General features: G+C 36.9%; 1 protein-coding gene and 2 long non-coding RNA genes across 5 annotated transcripts in view; 1 reads left to right on the forward strand and 2 right to left on the reverse strand.

Moving 5' to 3' along the window:
- LOC147841155 (uncharacterized) overlaps positions 1–21965 on the reverse strand; it is a 102241-nt gene that overhangs the window by 62846 nt on the left and 17430 nt on the right. The window lies entirely within an intron of this gene.
- slx4ip (SLX4 interacting protein) overlaps positions 1–21965 on the reverse strand; it is an 81003-nt gene that overhangs the window by 47134 nt on the left and 11904 nt on the right. For all 3 annotated transcript variants that reach the window (XM_087277680.1, XM_087277679.1, NM_200411.1), the window contains 2 exon segments: positions 21162–21251; positions 20719–20845 (listed from right to left, as the gene is read on the reverse strand). In XM_087277680.1, coding sequence (XP_087133806.1) covers positions 20719–20845; positions 21162–21251 — 217 coding nt within the window.
- The window catches only part of LOC137487424 (uncharacterized), a 51480-nt gene that overhangs the window by 22834 nt on the left and 6681 nt on the right, over positions 1–21965 (forward strand). The window lies entirely within an intron of this gene.

Here is a 21965-nt window from a genome sequence, read left to right on the forward strand (position 1 = left end):
CAATCAAACAAGTTATGGAAATAGCAATACAACCTTTATTTAAACTCAAAATTAAATCAGTATCCAGTAACATTTTTTAAAAGTTCAATGCATGCTCCTGAATAAAGAATTGTAAATATATATACTCGCCACAAATTACGAAACATTGCTGTAGGGCTGCACATGCACAATATAAAGTTTTAGGATCGACATCGCAATGTGCAAGTCCACAATAGTCTCATTGCAAGGATCTACAATCTAGTGGAGTAATTTCAAATTTCAACCTTTGAGTGAAAGTTTATTATTTGCATGTGTTTTTAAGGCCTGACTGTAAGAATTAAGCAAAATTAAACATTTGGATACAATACATTAAATGTTTGTAACTTAAAGGTTAATTGTAAATTTGTACTCAATTAAAACAATATAGTGTTGTTATTATTATTATTATTATCATTATTATTATTATTATAGAGTGATTATTAGATTATAAGATTATTATAAGATTCTGATCCTTCTGATCACGGTTTTATGATATTACGTTATTGTAATTACTGCTCTAAAATCAGATATTCTAAACTTTTTTAAAGAAAAGAAGACTTTTCCAAACCACGGTGAACCACGGTACACCTTGAAACCAGTTAACGTCCCATGCCTGATAATTACGTAATTTCATTACTGCTTCTGAATAATGTTTGACTCCCAGAAAATAATTAATGATTGTTAATTTGCATCTTTTGTCTATTGTATTTAACTATACTTGTCATTTTTAATGGTGTTTTCACACCTGCCTTATTTAGTTCGGTTGAATCGCACTAGAGTTAGTTTTCCCCTTTGGTGCGGTTCGTTTGGGCTGGTGTGAATTTAGCAATCACACTCAAGTGAGCACCAAAAGCGGACCAAAAAAAGTGTACGCTTTTAAACAAACACTGGAGCGGTTTGTTTGTGGTGAGAAGATGATCCGAAATAAAACTGACCCAACCACAAAAAGTACTGCACCTGAGAGGAAAAAAGATTACCAAATGGATTGTTGGTAATATTTCTGTAAGATCATCATGTCGCTGTTTATCTAATTAATTCACAACTCCTCCTGAAGTGGCTTGTGATGCGTCTATGCCATTTGAAATGCATTGAGACATTGTTTTCCAGTCGCAGCCTCGCTTCATTCTTGAAATGTATAGTTTTGTCTAAAGTGATGTATACAAACTATAGTATACTATGACCAGGGATACAATCAGCCAGCGCAGTTGTTCCTCCATAGCAATAAGCGTAATTTTGTGTCTGCTATTTTGTTTACTTGCAGGAGTTTCATTGGCATTTTCCCGCACTGTAATTCTGACTATTCGAAAAGCAGTTTAACAAATACGTTCAATAATATCTGCCCAATGAGTGATGTGGATTTTGTCACATGACTGCATTTTGGTTCTTTTCAACTAGTTCGTACCAAAGCAATCAGTGTGGTGTGAAAAGAACCAAAAAACGGCAGAAAAATTTTACATTGTATCATTTATTGCCCTTGGTTCAGACCAAATGAACCGTACCACATTTGTGAAAGCACCCTATATTATATTTTATGCACATACACTCCACTACACAATCATCCAAATCGACCTAAAATTATAAACTTTACAAGTTATTCAAGTCATCTGGTAAAATTGCATTTATATAGCACTATATATGGTAGTGAATGAAAATATGGCAATCTCAGTTTTTTTTCCAATATTGTGCAGCTCAACACTGCTGTATATTCAATATCTTCTGGCATAAAGTAATTTTTAATTATTACTAATATAAAAACCCATACTGTGCATCAAAAGCCAAAACGTAACAAGTTGAAAACTATTCAAATTCTACAATTGCTGACAGCTGCTTCAAACTCAAAAAAAAAAAATTGTCCAACATATCCACATTTCTACCACCACCATATCCTGCTGCTGCAAAAACACAAGCAGAGAAAATCAGAAGAGCCCCTCATCCCTCCAACCCAGTGAGTAAGATTTCATTGTAAACACATTCTCCAGCAGTAAGGCTATCTGCTACAGTGCACTTGTGCTGGCTATGGGGCTGGGTCACAGTCAGTCCTGCTTTAAGCCCTCCACACAGGGCCTGCCAAGAAGAGTCAGCCTGGTACACTGTGCAGCGCTCGCAAAGCCCTCTCCCACGGCTATTAGTGACCATTCATCTGGGGAGCCTGGGAAAATGCCTCTGAACCCGGCAGAGCATCAGGGGGAACAGCCTGCCAGGTGTTTCTCCCCCTCTGCCACACCAGCACTGTAAGCCCTGGCACCTGCGGGACAGAGGAGGGGTGTATGAAGGAGCAGCCCGCCTCTGTTCTCCTCCCCTTCATGCAGTAAGATGTACTCATCAGATCAAACGCACTGATGTGGGTGAATTCGGATGTAGGTAGGACAAAAAGGAAACGTTGGGGATGGAGCCACATGCAGATGCTAATGGTGTGTTGCTCAACTTGGATGGAAGACATCTTGGTTTACACTACATTACAGTATGTGCAACAAAACATAGAAGAATATTAGGGCTATTTCCGAATAACCTTTGCAACACTGGATGAAAAAAAATGGCCCGTATACTGTAAAAAATAAATAAATAAATAAATAATTTGCTGTAAAATTTACAGTTTTAGTGGCAATTTAAGTTGCCGGTAATACTGTAAAATGTACAAATGTACTGTAAATTAACAATTACAAACATGTTGTAGTTTTACAGCACAATTGCAAATATTAATTTACAGTACGCTTGTCATTTTTACAGTATTACTGGTCATTTTGTAGCATTGCCACATGCGCTTCACTTTTTGACTTGTCACTAGTGACATTATGTACTGAGGAATTCCCCACACGTCATTTATTACCTGATTAGTACTTCGAAGATAATAGGCTAGGAGAGCATTTATAGAGGACTTTTTGCTTTATGAAAAAGAGGAGGGTGAAAGAGGTGTAGAGATTGCGGTCATCCGTACATCGCTACTTTAGCCTGTTGGTTACTCATTGGACTGCCCTTGAGAGGAGTATTCGGACTATTTGATCATCGTCAGGACAGAGCCCCAGGTAAATTTACTGGAAAGGTCTGTATGTGTGAACAGACCTTTTTTGAAAATACTGGTAAATTCGTTCTGCCAATTTTTTGGAAAGAAAAGCTGTAACATTACCAGAAATTTGCCGGAATCCTGTGCTGTGTCAACGCAGACGGAAGATTGCTGGAAAGAGCGAGCTCATGTCTGAGACATCTAACCAATCAGAATTCACATCTGCGCGGTTTATGAAAATAAAAGCCTTTGAATATTTGTCCAGACACATTTATGTAGCTGCTAGATGCAAGTCAGATAATGTTTCTAATGTTTGTTCTTAATGCCAACTGTGTAAAAAATATCGGTAAAATACTTATGATAAATCGCTGATTGTTTACCTTTAAGCTCTGCTTGACACGTGCACGTGAAGTGCAGGAGTGCTCTGGCGAGCGCTAGCACACACACAAATGATGAACATCTCCACTTGTGAAAGTGTTCCTCCATATGTTTTCAAATAAGTTGTTCACAATACTGATCCATCCACATAATTTGTAATTTAGTCAATGTGTGTAAACTTTTAACTGCGGTTCGCGTTTCTGCCTTTGGATGTCTCACAAAGTAGCTTCATAAATAATAAAGATTTAGATAAAAGTGAAATCATCAAGAAAGGCCTGACCCCCTTTTATGTTTAAAAATACAAGCGCAGCCATTTATAGATCATTTCTGGTTAATGATATCAGTATTTACCGGTATTTTGAAATGGATGTGTGAGTGGTGTTTTCCAGAAAAATTCCAGAACATCCGTGCCTGTGTGAACACCATTTTTATGAATTTACCGAAATCGTTCTGGATATTTTCTGGATATTTACCACTATCACTGTGTGAAAGGTGCTAAAGTGATCTGGCTTTATTTGTAAATGTTTTGTATGCATGTTGGCATTTACTGTTTGGATCATGGTAATCTAATATATTGGTGGGAGTCCATTTATCAGTTTGTTTCAGTCTGTTTCTGTTTGTTATACAATTAGATTAATTTGCTGGATTACAAATTGTTATTTTTCACAATAACAATTGTTAAATTGTTACTTTTTATAAGTGAGGGTAAATGTTAAAATTTTTACAGTATTAGAACCAATTGGAATTGTTAACTTTTAGTGCATGTGTTAATTTTACAGTATTAATGGTAACCAAAAATTGGTAGTAACACTGTACATTTTACTGCATTTTTTTAAAGTTACAGTATTATGTTGCTATCATGGCGACGCGGTGGCACAGTGTATAGCACGATCGCCAAACAGCAAGTAGGTCACTGGTTCAAGGCTCGGCTAGGTCAGTTAGCATTTCTGTGTGGAGTTTGCAGGTTCTCGCCATGTTTATGTGGGTTTCCTCCGGGTGTTCCGGTTTCCCCCACATGTCTAAAGACGTGGTATATTGTGGCCATGTGAATTGGGTAAGCTAAATTGGCCCTAGTGTATGTGTGTGAATGAGTGTGCATGGATGTTTCCCAGTGATGGGTTGCAGCTGGAAGAACATCCGCTGTGTAAAACATATGCTGGATAAGTTGGCGGTTAATTACGCTGTGGCGACCACAGATTAATAAAGGTGAATAACTAAGCCGAAAGAAAAATGAATGAATGTTTCCATAATTTAATTCCGACTATAATAAAACAGTTTGCATTATTATGTTTAACACTTGTTGTTTTTTTTAATCATGAATCTGTATTGGTTTTTGTGTAAATCTCCAAGTCTGCATTTGTTTCATACAAATACTACAGAAAAACATTAATACTGTAAAATGTTTTTTACAAATAAAAAAACATTTCAATATTAAAATATAAAACATTTTTTTCCTGCTGTTGCTAATGAAATTGATAATTAGGGATGAAGTTCAAATGGATAGTTACCCTATTTCAACATTTACTCTCCCTTATGTGGTGTTAAACCTTAATGAGTTTCTTCTTTTAAACATAAATGCAGGTTGACTGTACCCACTGACTTCCATATTAAGAAAAACAAATTGACTATGGTTGACATTGGGCACCATTACCAGCATTCTTCAAAATATCTTCTTTTATTAGAAGAATGAAACTCAAATAGATTTTAAAAAAAGAAAATGGTGAGTAAATGATGGCCAAGATTTCATTTTTGGGCAAACAAGCTACTTTGCATAATATTTTTGGAAATCGTTTTTAGGACTGATTAATAGAAAGTTAAAATTGAATTGTTAAAAGTGAAAAAGGCACATAATTAGACACATTTGATCAATTAAATATGTGCTTGATATATCCTCATTTTTAATTTAGTTTTGCATAAATGTATTAGGCATGGGGCGATAACCGTTTTCAAGGTATTCAAAACCACCAAAATGTTCTGCTACACTGTTCCAACAGTATATGTAAGATTTTTTCTAAATGTTTTTTAGGACAACAGTATCTCCAACAGAAAAGATGTCCAAAGATACTATTTTAAAAATGGAAAAAAAATCTGTGTTTTTGAAACAAATAAAGACAGCAGAAGTCAATGATTCATTTGAAGTATTTATGTTTATGGCTACAAAATATTTAAAATGTTTCTCAAAATAAAATATATCGTGTTCAAAGGGGAAAACGTTTTTGTTTTTTACCCAGACATTTAAAAAGAATATATTTTAGAGCAGTAATCACAGTATCGTGAAACCATGATAGTTTTATTCAAGGTTATCATACCGTCAGAAATGTATATAACCAAACTGTTACATTTTCAGTAATATTGAATAAAATCTGAATGGAAATGTTTATATCAATGCAGCTAAATGAACTGCATAGTTTTGTCCAAACTATAAGGTTTTGGTTATAAAGCAAATGCCAGTGACACCATATAATCATGTTGCAAAAAATGAAGTTATCAGAGTCCTACTATTTTGTCGATCAAAATCCTTGCAAGTGTCCAAATTCGATTCACTCATTCATGCTAAATCAATTTCATACAAACTAGTTACATTCCAGCTAGAATGTGATGCGAGTCATTTATTAAGTTCCTAAATTTGTGTCTATTCAATTGAAGGAGATGAAACTGGAAAGCTTTTGTGAACTCGACTGCCAGAAACTGATCTTTGAATTTACAGGTTTTCTCAGTAAAAGTACTCCTGGAAAAAAGAGGTGAGAGTAAGTTAAAGAAAAGAAAACAAGCGTTTCTTATCGTGTTATAACTCTTGCAGTGAAAGACACTGAGTTGATTTAGTTTCTTCTTAAAAAAGATTTTGTTGGAAGAACCTTTGAGCAACAATCTAATTAGGTCATGATCTCGCTTTAAACCCTGTAACTCTGTTTTAAAGGGATAGTTTTTCCTAAAATAAAGATTCTGCCATCACTTGTTTACCTTGTTCCGAACCAGACTCTTCTGCTAAATACAAAGAAAATATTTATTTTAAGAAATGTTAACCAGTAGCTTTTGTTGTTGTTCTAGTATAGATGTCAACTGCTACAGGTTTCCAAAATGATTTAAAATAGCTTTTTGTATGAATTTAACAAAAAAAAAAAGAAAAGAGTGTAATTGGTTTTAGACCAAATAAAGCCTGAAATATATTTCTGTGTCGAGTGATCGCCAAAACCCCTGGCGCATGCCTTGCAAAGGCGTCCATTTATACATCTGCATTCTGTTTGTGTTGCTTTAACAATAACAATTTAGAAACACTATAGCTGGCAGTGGGGTTTCTGTTTCCATGTTACTCTGTGTTGAGTTTTTTTGTGGGTGTTTTGTTTACATTGGACATACTTGTAATGCTGACTTACTGTACAAGTAGCTCAAACTCACTTATTCAAAGACGGAAACCAGCAGACATGCAACAACTTTAATCAAAGTAAACCCAAGACAAAAGTATTAATTATGGAGCTCCTCCAAGGGACTCAACACTTGTTAATCTCGCACGCCCCAACAGGCATGCTCCTCTACAGTCAGTTATTTGACTGTAGTTTGTTTATTACATAATAAATTACGTAAAATTACATAAAAAATATGTACAAAATCATACAAGTCAGTCTAAATGAATGAATTGCCAAATGAAACTGTTTAAGTTGTCTGGTTAAATTGTATTTATATTGAAATGTATATCACAAAAAAAATTAAATAAAAGTCATTGCAATGTGAAATTTTTACAATACTGTGCAGCCCAAATGTGTTTCAAATTTTTTAGCGGTACCTGTCAGTAAAGAGTCTGGGATTGTGCGGAGGCCATCTGTGTGGACTTGACGCAAAAGTATAAATGAGTGTTAAGTGTGAGTAAGGGCGTACTCACACTAAGGACTGTTGCCTTGAACCGTGCTGAAACACGCTTGTCAGTCACTTTTGACGCTCATAAATAATCACAAAAGTCCTTGTGGTGCAGGTATTATGAGGTTTGTTGAAGTTGCAGCGTACGTACTGAGGGGGTTGCGTCTTTAATAAACTACAACAGTTTCTGTTTACTTGGGCCTAGTTCCAAATTAATTCTTTGTCTTTTAACATCTAAAGCACCAGCTTTGAACAGGAAAAAGTGTCTCTTAAGTAGCACCAAAACATTGCTGGGTAAATAAGGACAGCTTGTGTCAGGGGCTAAGAAAAGACCAATGAGACAAACAGTTTTAAACGTCATATTTGAAATAGCAGCAGAACACATAATCGCTTTGATTCTTTATACAAACTATGGCACAGTGCGTGAACACATTGGATTCTCTGTGTTTGGATGTCGATATATGTGTTAACAGAATTCATTCATTCATTTTCTTTTCGGCTTAGTCCCTTTATTAATCAGGGGTTGCCACAGCAGAATGAACCGCCAACTTATCCAGCATTTGTTTTATGCAGCACTCTGACATGCCCACACATACAAAACGGCCGATTTAGTTTATTCAATTCACCTATAGCACATTTGTTTGAAATGTGGGGGAAACCGGAGCACCTGCAGGAAACAGGCGGAGAACATGTAAACACCACGCAGAAATGCCAACTGACCAGCTGAGGGCTTGAACCAGCAACCTTCTTGCTGTGAGGTGATCGTGCTGCCAACCGTGCCACCTTGCTGCACCGTTAAACGAATTATTAACATTAATAGAAAGTAATTGTTGATGTTGTGTTTGTATTTGACACTTGTGTTTGCTAAATGAGATGTATAGAGTGATGTCAGACCTGTCTCTACAGTGGCTCTGCAGCCAGGTGAAAAGCAAAGCAGTTCATAAAAGGCTCGTCAGAGGAACCGGCTCTGAACAAGCACCTGGTTCATGCTGGTGGAAAAATGGTTTAAATTATGAGTGAATTTTCATTTACTCATTGACAGAGGTGGGTATAGTAATGGATTACATTTACTTTATTAAATTTACTTGAATAAAATAGTAGGGTAATGTGTACTTTTTGAGTACATTTAAAAATGTGCATTTTTACTCTTATTCAAGTAAATTATTAGAGATTAAGCCTTAGTCTTACATCGCTGCATTTGGCAGTGTTCCTCCGTTACTGTCAAATAATAATAAATATGATTCATTTGACTTGTTTGCAAATGTCGCCAGGTGCCACATTGGAGAGGTTGTGCCGCGAGAGGTTGCTATAGAGACGCGTCTCCCGCTTTTGGTTAGAGTGCGCGTTTGAATTTTATACTGCGGTTACACCATGTTGCCATCTGCGGTTCCGAGAAGGATGGTCACGCTGTCTGTGCAGAGAGCTTATCAGACCAGCTCACCGCGACCTCAAGTTCAGTCTTTGTTTTCACTCCAAGAGGTCAACATAGAACTGACATCGCAACATATACGTGATCCACAGCTCCAAGTCAGAATTATTAGCCCACTTGTATATTTTTCCCCATTTTCTGTTTAACAGAAACATTTTATCAAAATATTTCTATAGTTTTAAAAACTGATTTAATTTAAGTTTGCCATGGTGACTTTACATGATATTTTACTAGACATTTTTCATGATACTAGTATACCACTCAAAGTGACATTTAAAGGCCTAATCAGGTTAATTCAGCAAGTTAGTGTATAATAAGGTACCTTGAATTGTTTTAAAAACATTAAAACCTGCTTTTATTCTAATCTATATATAATTAAGAATTTCTCCAGAAAAAAAATGTGAAAATACTGAAGAATTCCTTGCTTTGTTAAACATCATTAGGTAAATATTAAAAAAAAAAGAAAAATAGAAAGAAATATCCCAGGAGGTCGAATAATTTTGACTTCAACTGTGTGTGTGTGTGTGTGTGTGTGTGTGTGTGTGTGTGTGTGTGTGTGTGTGTGTGTGTGTGTGTGTGTGTGTGTGTGTATATTAAGGGTGTAATGATACGGGTATTCGTATTGAACCGTTCAGTATGAGACTTTCGGTTCAGTATGAATTACAATACGAACGATTCGATTTAGACTAACATCTAAAAAGATAAAAGAGAATAAGTACAAAATACAATGTTTTCAGTGCAGCAATCCTCAACATGGCATCCCAGATAAATACGATGCACACTCCTCTCCACCGCATCCCTCCCAGCTCTTCAGGTACGTTGGTCACAACTCGCTCCTGCCACTCAGGTACATCGCGAGCATACGCCTCCATCGCTCTTCAGATACATCTGCTATGACAGTAAGCTATTTTAGCGGTAATATTTGAGCATATCAACTCATTTACACTGACATCACGGAATCAGTAACTGGAACTGGAACAGCATTTAGACAGGCAATTCCTACAGATTACTACAATATTACATTTGATTTTTATAGCAGCTTTTTTGTTTCGAGTGTAAAGAAGGATTTGTTTTATTTGCTGCTAAGCAGAAACCCCGGAAGTATAGCTCAATCACTGTTTTAAGTAAAAGAAAAAAACCAAGATCATACTTTAATGTTGTTAGTTTTAATACATTAAAAAATTTAAATCAAAGAAATCCTCTGACTTTCTTCTTTTTTTGCTGTATCGGAAACATACTGAACCGTGACACCACTGTGTCGTATCGAACCGAACCGTGATTTTTGTGAACCGTTACACCCCTAATATATATATATATATATATATGTGTGTGTGTGTGTGTGTGTTTGTGTGTGTGTGTGTGTGTGTGTGTGTGTGTGTGTGTGTGTGTGTGTTTGTGTGTGTGTGTGTGTGTGTGTGTGTGTGTGTGTGTGTGTGTGTGTGTGTGTGTGTGTGTGTGTGTGTGTATGTATGATGAACAGTAACTAGTAACTACTTGAGTAATTTTTTTATTAGATACTTTTTTACTCTTACTGAAGTAACTTTTAAGATTGTTACTTTTACTATTACTTGAGTAAAAATTTCAGCAAGTACTCGCACTTTTACTTGAGTATAGATTTTGGATACTCTACCCACCTCTGCACATTGAACTATACCTTTTTTAACTATCCCAATTTGTAGCATTTGTAACACAGACACAAATAGACTCCCCGACAGGGTCATAAAGAGTCTTCCTTCTTAGGAATAGTAAAAATCAGAAAGAAAACAGACATGTGCCCCGAGTGCAACTTAAGTCGCTCCAAAAAATCATTATTTCTTAAAAAGGGGAAGATTCGGAAAGTAACCTTAGTTTTGCCCTTTTGAGGGCAGATATGCTTAAACAAATGACTACATAAAACACTGCAATCTCCTGTCTTCCAGCAGAAAACATTTCCTTGGTTAGCATGCCAAGAGTCCGGCTCGTGCTTACACCAAGCCAAGACATTTGGTGGGAAAAGTTCCCCCTTTCCCGCCCTCTCCAAAGCATAAATAAATCAACTCACTATGAGCTAATGGGGAAGCATGAGGTAGCCAGTCAGGGAGAATCTATGAGGGCTGACATTTGGAAAATGGCCTTTGCAGCTGAGAGCCGAGCAGACCACTCAGGAAATGTGTCGGCATGTGACACGCTCGCTGCATGTGACAAGCACGTAAACAGACACAGGTTGACAATAGACATGTCTAACTTGAGAATGGACACACAACACCATGATTGGCTCATGCTTGATGAAGCCATGTAGACTCAAGTGGGCTGACACATGCAGGAGGAGGGGGGAGGTGAGTTCTCTGGTACATGAGTAAGTTCACACAAAAGGATCAGGGGAGAGTTAATAGCTGTTGATAGCCGACAGCTGGAGTGGTCACATGTCCTGTGACTGGGAAGTCAAAAACTCTTTGGGTACGTTCCAATGGCCTGAAAGTTTGATGTGAAGTGGACTCCACAAGGTATTTGACCAGTTTAAATGAAATTCAAAATCTTAAGGAGTCCTTACTGTATATACTCACTCTGACAGCCTCTGTAAATGACATGAACCAAATGTGGTTAATGTCAGTTTCATTCAATAAGTATTAGAAAGTATTAGAATCACATGTGTTGCACCATCCAATGTTATTTAAACAATTATTAAATTTCATGGGGGAGGGGGAGGGGGTATTTCCCTGAGGCAATCGCTGATATAGAAGGGAATAAGACAAAAGACACAAGTGAGTACATTTAAAGGTTAACTATGACAAATGATTACATAAATACTGCCCAGCCAAAATAAGTTGCACAGTCAAGAATGAATGCTTCTGTTGATGGAAACAAACTTTGACATTGCATTAGGTTGTTGAAACAATGGCATGACGAATTCACACTGTAGTCAAAGCTAAAGAAGATACTAAAGATGTGCAGTGGGATGTGCAGCAAACATTGGACCCATCAGACAAAGACATCAAAAAGTCAATTGGTGGTTAATTCATGTATGAAAAAGCCTTCTTTCGCAATTTGTGCCTAATGAGTTTTGTCATTTTCATCCTATATTATGGCCATGGGATATCTCTTCTGACATTTTCAGAAAAAGATTGCAACACTTATAATAATATTAGGGTGAAATAATTGTAGCCAAACATTTCAGCCAAAAATACACTCACCGGCCACTTTATTAAGTACACACAGCTGCTTGTTAACGCAAATTTCTAATCAGCCAATCACATGGCAGGAACTCAAAGCATTAAGGGCATGTAGACATGGTCAAGATGATGCAGTCAAACTGAGCATCAGCATGGGGAAAAAAGGTGATTTAAGTGAATTTGAATGTGGCATGGTTGTTGGTGCCAGACAGGCTGGTCTGAGTATTTCAGAAACTGCTAATCTATTGGGATTTTCACACACAACTTTCTCTAAGGTTTACAGAGAATGGTCAGAAAAAGAGAAAATATCCAGTGAGCGGCAGTTCTGTGGGCACAATGTCTTGTTGATGCCAGAGGTAAGAGGTGAATGGCCAGACTGGTTCGAGCTGATAGAAAGGAAACAGTACCTCAAACAATCACTCGTTACAACTGAGGTATGCAGAAGAGCATCTGAACGCACATAACGTTCTAAAGGCAAAAGAGTGTCCAACCTAATACTAGTAAGGTGTACCTAATAAAGTGGCCTGTGAGTATGTTAATAATTGAAAACCCAGTCATAGAAATTATAAGTATTTACTTGCTTTAATCCAAAAAAGCTATTTTTTTTGCTTACATTTTACTATTATAAATAATATATTTTTCATAGTTTTTTTTTCAAATTAATTTAAAGATGTATTAATAAAATGAAAGTCTGGACAGTACACACTTAGGCCTAGTTTACACTAATACGTTTTAGTTTTAAAACAGCATTTCAGAACGAAAACGTTCCACGTCCACACTAGCATTTAACCTAGCGTTTCTGAAAAGCTCTCTGTCCACACTACACCCCTGAAAGCACACATTACGTGACCACACGCACACTTTGGTACACTCTGCAGCATCTGCGCACGTCTGAACCCCAGGTAATTAGCGAGTATGAAAACACCTCCCCAGGTGAGAGCAGCGCACGTCGGACAGTTCACCAAGGATCTTCCGCTGGATTTCATCTCACTATAGTTGTTAAATGTGAAATTTAATTAATCTTGTCTCTATTTAAAGACTCTTTGATCTTTTGAATATATTAGGCCTACTTGTTTTCAGGTAATATGTTTTGGCTGAGCGCAAAGATAAGTTAATATATTAATTTATGTAACCGTGTAAACGGATTCTGCACATTTGACTAATTGCTTGCCCATATGGTATAAACTTATTGTATATTATACTTTTATAATGGCTATTATTGATTATTAAAACTAATATTCAGCAAAAGAGATGGAGTATTGTACTTTTAAAATAAAATAAAAGGAGGCACTTATTTATAGGCTTTGTTTGTTATAAATATGCATATAGTGAAAATGACGTGATATAAATATGTAGCCACAACATACCTTAACATTTTTACTGCTATTAAGTTAATATAAAAATGAAAATAAGCAGTTCCTTATATTATGTTTTTATTTTATTTTTATGTTAAGATTAAGTGAAACAATAGCCAGGGTGATGCGAATGATTTTATAAAGTACACTGTTCCTTTTATTTTATTCTCTGACTTTTATCCTAGCAGCAAGAGGAGAAAACATACTTTTATTTTGCTCAAAAAACATATACATACATTTTGAAAAATAAAAGTATATCGTTTCAAGTTACGCTCTCTTTTTTTTTTGTGGTATCAATAAATACGTTGTTAATGGGAATGCTTTTTGTTTTCCATATCAAACTTGCAAAGTCTAAACTTATAAGGGTGCAAGACTAAACTTTGTGCACTAGCCTTTGAGGAAAAAGCCCCAATCAGAGAGGTGAATACCTGCAGTCATGCCTGTTTTCAGACGTCTTCATTTTTTCCCCATCCATACTGAAACGGAGCAGCAGCGTTTTGAAACCAAAATAGCCTCTTCAGCATTTTTAAAAATGCTCCGTTTTCTATGCTCCGGGGTGGAGCAGACAGGAGTAAAGGTAGCAACACTTAAGCATTTTAAAACTAAAAAGTATTATTGTAAACAGGGCCTTAATGACAGTTTTGCAGTTTGCAACATTATTTGACCCACATTTTGAATAAAGTTTATTTATGAAGCACATTAATCTTCAGCTTTGCTCTGACCTAAGTGCTGAACAAAACCAGTACAACACATTTAACACGGTATATTAAACATTATACACTATCCATTTAATGTTTTATTTGTATATAAAATAAAATTTTAATTTAATTTGCTGTGGACACCAAAATGCAAATATCAAAATGCCAATAAATGAATGAATAATATGAGGGGGGGGTGTCTCCTCACCTCCACCACTATATAATTTATATTTGTTCACATAAGAGAGCAATGTGGGTCGTAATTCCTGCATATCTGCTAGGTGATCACGCTGATATGTGTAAATGAGAGTTTAGTGTTTGACCTACACACTGAACATGTGACCTTTACATTAATTTCCCAGTAACAGTCCAGATCCATTTCCTGCTGGAGGCCTAAAAATACTTGAAACGACTATGTTTAAGTAAGGGAGGCAGTGTCCGTGCACACACCCTGTGTGAGCGTTTCATCATTTGTTATGCTTATCTGTCAGAGATAATGAGTCAGTCTTTCTGATATATTAGACAATAACCCTGTTCTCACCTGGCCCAGGGGTGAGACATTGCACTTCTCACAGCAGTTAGATACACAGCGAGCAGTGATTCATGATGTGTTTGTCAGATTAGCTCATCTGTAATCGATCTCTAATGAGAGGTGCTGGACACACACAGACAAACCGTGTCATGAGTGAGCATTGAGGCAAGTCAATCATTATCTGGCAAACCAGCTACTGACAGACCCTGAAAACCCCAATATTCAATGCCAGACTATAAACAACCACCTCCTTGCTTTTTTATTCTCTGACTTTTATCCTAGCAGCAAGAGTAGAAAACATACTTTTATTTTACTCATAAAACATATACATACATTTTGAAAAAATAAAAGTATATCGTTTAAAGTTACGCTCTATTTTTTTTTTTTTTTTTTTTGTGGTATCACAAAATACGTTGTTAATGGCAATGCTTTTTGTAATTTATTTGAGTGCAGTGCTAGCATGACATTATGGGGATGCAGACAGAAACCCAAATAACAGCATTGTGAGAAACTTGCAATCTTGAAATATTTACATTTTGCATTTTATTTAGCGATATTTTCGGCCTGTAATCATTGGTTTTAGAAATGTGTTTTACATTTTATTAATATTCATTTTTGGATTTCTACATTTTTGATCAGACATTAGCCCTGACATTCTAAATAAAGTGAAAATAAGATCACATATGGATGAATAAATTCCTGACTATATACTTTTTTTAAATGTAAAAAATGTCCTTTGCATCATGATTACATCATCTATATGAACTAGTAATGATTGAATTTATATTGTTATATGCAGTGCTCAGCATAAAAGTTCACCCCTCCCAGATCTCTCTTTAAAGTTAACGTTTTTTTGTTTTTGTTTGGTGCTTTACAATAAAATAATAGTGCATATATACTCACTGGCCACTTTTTTAAGGTACACTACAGTAGTACCTAATACACAGCCACAGCCTACTTGAGTATTGTCTATCCCTCTGTCCCTGACCACAGTGTACACATCTTCTGAAGGCTACTTCCAGCAGGATAATGCTGCATGTCATCAAGAGCTGTTTTTTTTTTTTTTTTTTTTGAACATGACAATTACACTGTACTCAGATGGCCTCCACAGTCACCAGCACTCAATTCAACAGAGCACCTTTGGGATGTGTTGGAACAGGAGATTCGCATCATAGATATTCAGCTGACAAATCTGCAGCAACTGCATGATGGTATCAAGTCTATATGGACTAAAATCTCTCATGAATATTACTAGTACCTTTTTAAATCTATGGCACAAAGGATTAAGGCAGGCTGAAGGAAAAGGGGGCTCCAACCCATAGACTAGTACACTAGTAAGGTGTACCTAATAAAGTGGCTGGTGAGTATACATTAGATTAGTCAGTATAGCCAAAACTGGAACACAAAACAAAAAACACTTAAGGTCACTGTTCAAAAATTAGCACACCCAAATGAACATTTTTTGTGATAAAATATTAAATGCAACTTTAATAAACAGGAAAACTCATAAGAAACAATTAAAATATATCAAATGTAGTTGAAATGTTCTAGTTGGATGTTTTGTGTGTGATAACTCATTTGTATCAAAGTCCCTTTAAGGCAAGTCATTTCACACGGCACCGGCGGCCATCTTTGACATGCCTCTCGGGCAGTATGCTCGGGCATTCTGTTTGAATGGGTAAACATCAAATTCTCCAAAACTGCTTACCATTGAATTTCATATTAGGAATCACCAATAAAATTAAACAACAACTGTCGCTTTAGTTTCATTTCTAAACATCCAAATCACACACAAATCTGCAGAAACTCACGTCTGGTCCGAGCCCCTTCCCTGGAGTATCGTCAGTCTATAGTAAATGATGATTAGCTCCTGTACAAGAAGGTGGGCTTTTTTCACCATATGTCGATCGATGATTGACTCCTCTACTAGTAGGCGGGGCTTTATTCACCATATTGACCGCTACAATTTTCCCAATTCAAAAAAGATACGAATGACATGTTTTGTGTATTCTAGAGTCTTTGTTTGAATTTAAATGTATTATCTTTCTATTCCTAAAGATGCTAGCTGACCAAACTCTTATTTTAATATATATAACTGTTAAATAAAACAGATTTGTTTAAATGCACCAAAATATATTGCCAATATTCACTGAGAAATTGATAAAATATTAATTTTCAAAAGAAGGTGTACTCATTTATGCAGAGCACTGTATATCGATGTTATTGGGCTGTGAGATGACTTCTATTGTGATGCACAGTTGAAGTTAAAATTATTAGCCCTCCTGTGAATTTTTTTTTCTTTTCAAATGTTTTCCAAATGAGATTTAACGGAGCAAGGAATTTTTCACAGAATGTCTGATAATATTTATTTGTTTATAATGTCTTATTTGTTTTATTTCGGCTAGAATAAAAGCAGTTTTTATTTTTTTTAAACCATTTTCAATATTATTAGCCCCCTTAAGCAATATGTTTTTGAAGGTCTACAGAAGAAATCATCATTATACAATGATCTGCCGGATTACCATAACTTGCCTAAATAACAAAATTTATTTAGTTAAGTCTTTAACCTGCACTTTAAGCTGAATACTAGAATCTTGAAAAGAATCTAGTAAAATTTTATGTATCATGACATAGACAAGTCAGTTATTAGAAATGAGTTATTTTTATGTATGTAGAAATGTGTTGAAAAAAAAACTTCTTTCTAGTAAATAGAGGTCTAATAATTCTGACTTCAACTGTATATCATTATCGCGATATGAAATTTTTGTCATATCACCCAAGCCTATTAAACTGGATGCAATTCTAGTGCTAAACAAGAACAGAGACAGATGAGCAGCTCTGCAGTGGTGCAGCTGTGCCTTGACGTGCCATGAGAGGGGCAGCAACATCTAAAGAGGAGAAATTTCTTTTTATGAGCTTAACTGCCCTGTAATCTACCTCTCTCAGCAGGACCTGGCCCATGCAGTGAGTCAGCCTTTTACAGGCTTTAAGTGCTACCTGTGCAAAAAGAACCACCACCCTTTAAGGCCCCAGTATATCTCAAACGAAATCATAGAACGAACTGGCATGATGTCATTACAAACTACTGTAAATCTGCCCAAAATTATGTTATGTACTTAGTTTCAGTGGATTGACACTGCTTGTTTTAGATGAAAGAGACAGGCCCAAATAGAGTGGGAGGCCTTATGAACTAGGGTTAGGTTGATGATATGGATAACTGATTTTCAATGTATGCAATCACTCAATCATTGTTTCAAACATGAAAAGACATTAGCAAAACAGGTTGTAAACAATGTCACATAACGTTACATGAAAAAACAGGTTGCAACAGCCACCACTGTTTATTTTAAGAACAAACTTGCATAGAAACGTAATTAAATCTTGAATACAAGACCTTAATAGGCTATAGCAAATATTTCTTAACCCATGTTTTGTGACTCATGGGTGTTTTCTGTTTATTTTGAACTGCATCGTGGGAACTTGATCTCTGACAGCTTCAACGATGAGAAGTATAAAGTGACTGATTTGCATTTTAAGTATAGTTTAAAGTTGTCAGGGCAGAGATCAAGGTCCCCTAATGCAATTCAAAAGTGCTAAAAGTGTCTAAAGATAAAATCGATTGAAATTGGGATCCGTTGTTCCTCTTTAAATTGTAATATGACAGATTTTTCACACAATTTACGGTTATTTGTTATGTGTATTATATATGAACACATCAATATAGAGAGTAAAAAATGGATTAAAGAGCTTTGGAAGGAGTTGAATGCATTTGTGAATGCTGGATCAATGCTCAGTAGGGGTGTCACGATTTCGATTTTTAATCAAAATCGATCGAAATTTATGCTCAATTTCGATTATCGAATCAAAAAATAGAATCGTCGATGCTGCAACACCACCATGTCACGTCAGCTTGGCTTGCCAAGCGGGAAAAAAACAGGCTTGTTGAAGTGCTTGTTAAACTGCAGAAGCAGGAGACCCGTCGACAGAACTTAAACCCTCTCCTCTTTCAATGAAGTCGCCGGTGTGTAAGCATTTTGGATTTCCAGTGAGTTATGTTGACAACGTTTGTGTTGTCGACAAAAAAAAAACCCAGTTTTGCAAGCTCTGCTATGTTTTTATTACGTACGGTTCGTCCGATAGACAACACCAACATCGCGATCCTCCGCCCGCCCCCGGCGCAAATCCGCTCGTGAAAAGTACACACTCAGGCCCTGTTTACACTGTCTTTGTTTTTAAATGGCATTTTAGAACGACAACGATTTGACATCCACAGTGGTGTGTAGCGTTTCTGAGCAGCCCTCCTTCCTCTCTACCTCTGAAAATGCACATCACGTGACCACACAGACACAGACGCACTCACAGCCATGCGCTCGAGACAGCAGGTCCAGGCAGTCAGAGGACTGCTTCAATCTTTCACTCACTTGTACTTAGTCATTTTAGCGAACACCTCAGATACTGTTGGCTGGTTCCTGTTGGTTGTGCGTCTTTTTTACCGACGCCATTATAACGACACAGATCACTGCCTATTCACGAGTCCCGCAGAAAAAAGTGATTGACAGGTGGTAATTATGCGTGTATCTTGCCTTTATTCATTTACTGTATGATTTGTTTATGGGTAAAACAAAGACCATGCAGGTCAGGTAGTTTAAATGGTAGGCTACAAATAATTAATTGGTCATTAATTAATTATTCATAATCGAAAATCGAATTGAATCATGCCTTTAGAATCGAAAATGTAATCGAATCGAGGATTTGGAGGATCGTGACACCCTTAATGCTCAGGTATCACACTATCACATTTTTTAAAATTTGATTCAGAATAACAAGCTGCGGATTGAATTTGTATACATTTTATATACATTCACCTCGATTCTGAATGTCATTTGTTCATGAAAAAATATAATTCAAAGAGTTTATTTTAAGAGTAAATAACTACCTAAAAGGTTGAGTAGAAAAACCTGCTCATAGATCAAATACATAACAGGAAATTGCAATTAATGCAAGAAACATTCTTAGTGTAATTATGATTTAAGGTAATTATGAAAACTGAGCAAGATCAAGAAATGCAAATCAAAAAATGGAACTGAAAGATCACTGACAAGAGTTAAAGTTTAACTTGAAACATTATTGATATCAATTCCTAAAATCTCAAAGTTAAACGCATTATGCAGTTTGAAAAAAATATCTAGTAGTTTTGGCATCCCTGATCAAAATACAGAAAACTTAAAGCCAACTGCATGATAGTTTAAACGCAACATGAGAATATCAAGAGAAAAGCAGAGGTGGGCGGGTGAGACATATGGCCTGCATACATGCTGAAGAGAAAGCCAAGTTAAACACATTCAGCACATCTCTATGGGGGCGGTCGAGACACTCCTGGGGAGTGCTACCTAGTCTCAACTAGTTTTCATTTATGCTGGCATGCAGGTATGTCATCAATTTCTCTACTTTGTTATGAAATCTCTCCCTTCCTGCTGTGGGACAGCAACATACTGAGCACCCGTGCGGTAAAGCTGTGTGACATGTCTCATGTTCATGAAGTAGAGTTCATTTTTAAAATAGGTGTGAGAGAAAAACGCAGGTCTTCACTTGCAACTTGATCACAGGTAATTATACATTTCAATAGCCTATAGCAAATTGTCAAATATGCAGGTGTAACCGATATTTTACGCATCTTGACAGATGCATTCGGTATTGTATTGGAACATTACAGTGGTAATTGTGGTTCAAAAGGGCACAGCAAAATAGACATAAATCAATATAATGTTAAGTATTAGTAGACATTAATTAAAGTAAAGGATGGGTCCATTCATCACCATTATCTCAATGCATGCCAAAGGTTTAAACTAAATAGTGTAGTTAAATATCTTACATTGGCAAACAACAACAACTCTAGATTATCTGAAGGGCACATCTTTACTAACCCATGAGCCCACAGTAAAGGAGTTGCCATAGGCAGTAAAACAACACAAATTGGTGGGTCAAGTTTCATTTACACTACCCACATGTACACTACATAAAACATACTTTACAGTTGCAAAATAGGTGTAAACACAAATGAAGTGCCTACAAGATCAAGGGTGTCCAAACCAATGTGCTCCAGAGTTTACCTTCAGCCCCAATCAAACACAGTTAAACCCGGTTTTCAGAGTCAATAGAAAATTTCAGACAAGTGTGTTTGAGCACGTTGGAGCTCAAATTTGAAGGACATTGGCTGCCCTGGAGCAAGACTGGACACTCCTGCACTAGAAAGCATTCAATTTCAGACACAGCTTAGATTTTGGAACAGAGCATATGTGTTTATACCTTCAAGACAAAGAGGGGCAGTCGGGGTGAGATCTTTCCTTGGTTTGGACTGGATCTTCTGGTATCTGGCCTCTTGGAACTGCCTCACCCTGGGCTCCAATGCATCCCTAATCAAAGAGCCCACTTCCTGTGAATAAAAACAAGTAACGGTTTGTGCAAACCTAAAAAAACCTCCCAAGGTGACATTCACTCGAAACCTTTTATATGGAGCTCAAATTTAACTAGAAGTGCTGCATGTAGAGTTAAACCTTGGAGGGGAAATCATTCAAAGCCTCTCTGCCTTTAGGCAGTGTGGGCCAATGAAAACATATATCTTATAAATGCAGAAAGAGGATGGGGGGATCCCCAAGAGAAGATCCAAATTCCAGATTCCTGCAGTATAAGCTTTTTGAAATGTAAGAGGACATACACAAACAAACAGAAACACACCCTCATTCCCATACCTTCCTGTGCGCTGGAGAGAACCAGTTGGCATTGTCTTGGTCGCCTAAGGCCAATATGTGAAGATCCACCAGCACGGCGTAATTCCCACACTTTTGAGAGAGAAAGAGAGAAGGATGAGGGTATTAAACACAACAAAAAAGAAGTCATCACTAAGCTGATTGAATGACACCTTCAAATCCATAGCTGAAGGCAAGTCACATCATCCCCTTCCTCTTGTCTTTGTGCATCTGCTTCCCCCTTTCTACCCAGCAGTTTTACAAGCTTTGTAAACGCACCTCATTAGCATTATGTCAGTAACCAGATACACTTGATCTCAGAGATGGAGGCGTTAAAACCAAAGCCATGCAGAGGAATGACACAGCAAAGGATTTGCAGGCTTTGCCAAAGGATGCCCTCGCTAACCTGTTAGTTTATGGAAATGTGACAAGAAAAGAAGAGGGCCCGAATTGGGGAGTCTGCAGAACTTCATCCAAAGACTGGAATTCTTAGAGTGCTGCGTCAGCACGTCAAGGACAATAAGTCATTGCAGAGTAGGGGAGCCAGAGACGTCGCGGCCGTTTAAGCACTCGTTACATCTCTGCTCCACACCGGCCTGATTATGTTTTACACATGAGCGCAAGAGCAAGCCTGTCACTGCGCTCCAGTCCACTCACACGGGTCTTTCCCAGACCACCCGCAAGAGGACGAAGAGGAGCCGGCACTGATGCATGTCAACACCTGAGCTCAGAGCTAGATGTGGCTGCATTGATTCCCGCATTGATGACATCAGAAAGAAGGAGACAGGAAGAAATTCCCCTATTCAA

Source organism: Danio rerio, chromosome 13, assembly GCF_052040795.2.
Source record: "Danio rerio strain M-AB ecotype USA chromosome 13, GRCz13ab, whole genome shotgun sequence".
Classification (NCBI taxonomy): Eukaryota; Metazoa; Chordata; class Actinopteri; order Cypriniformes; family Danionidae; genus Danio; species Danio rerio.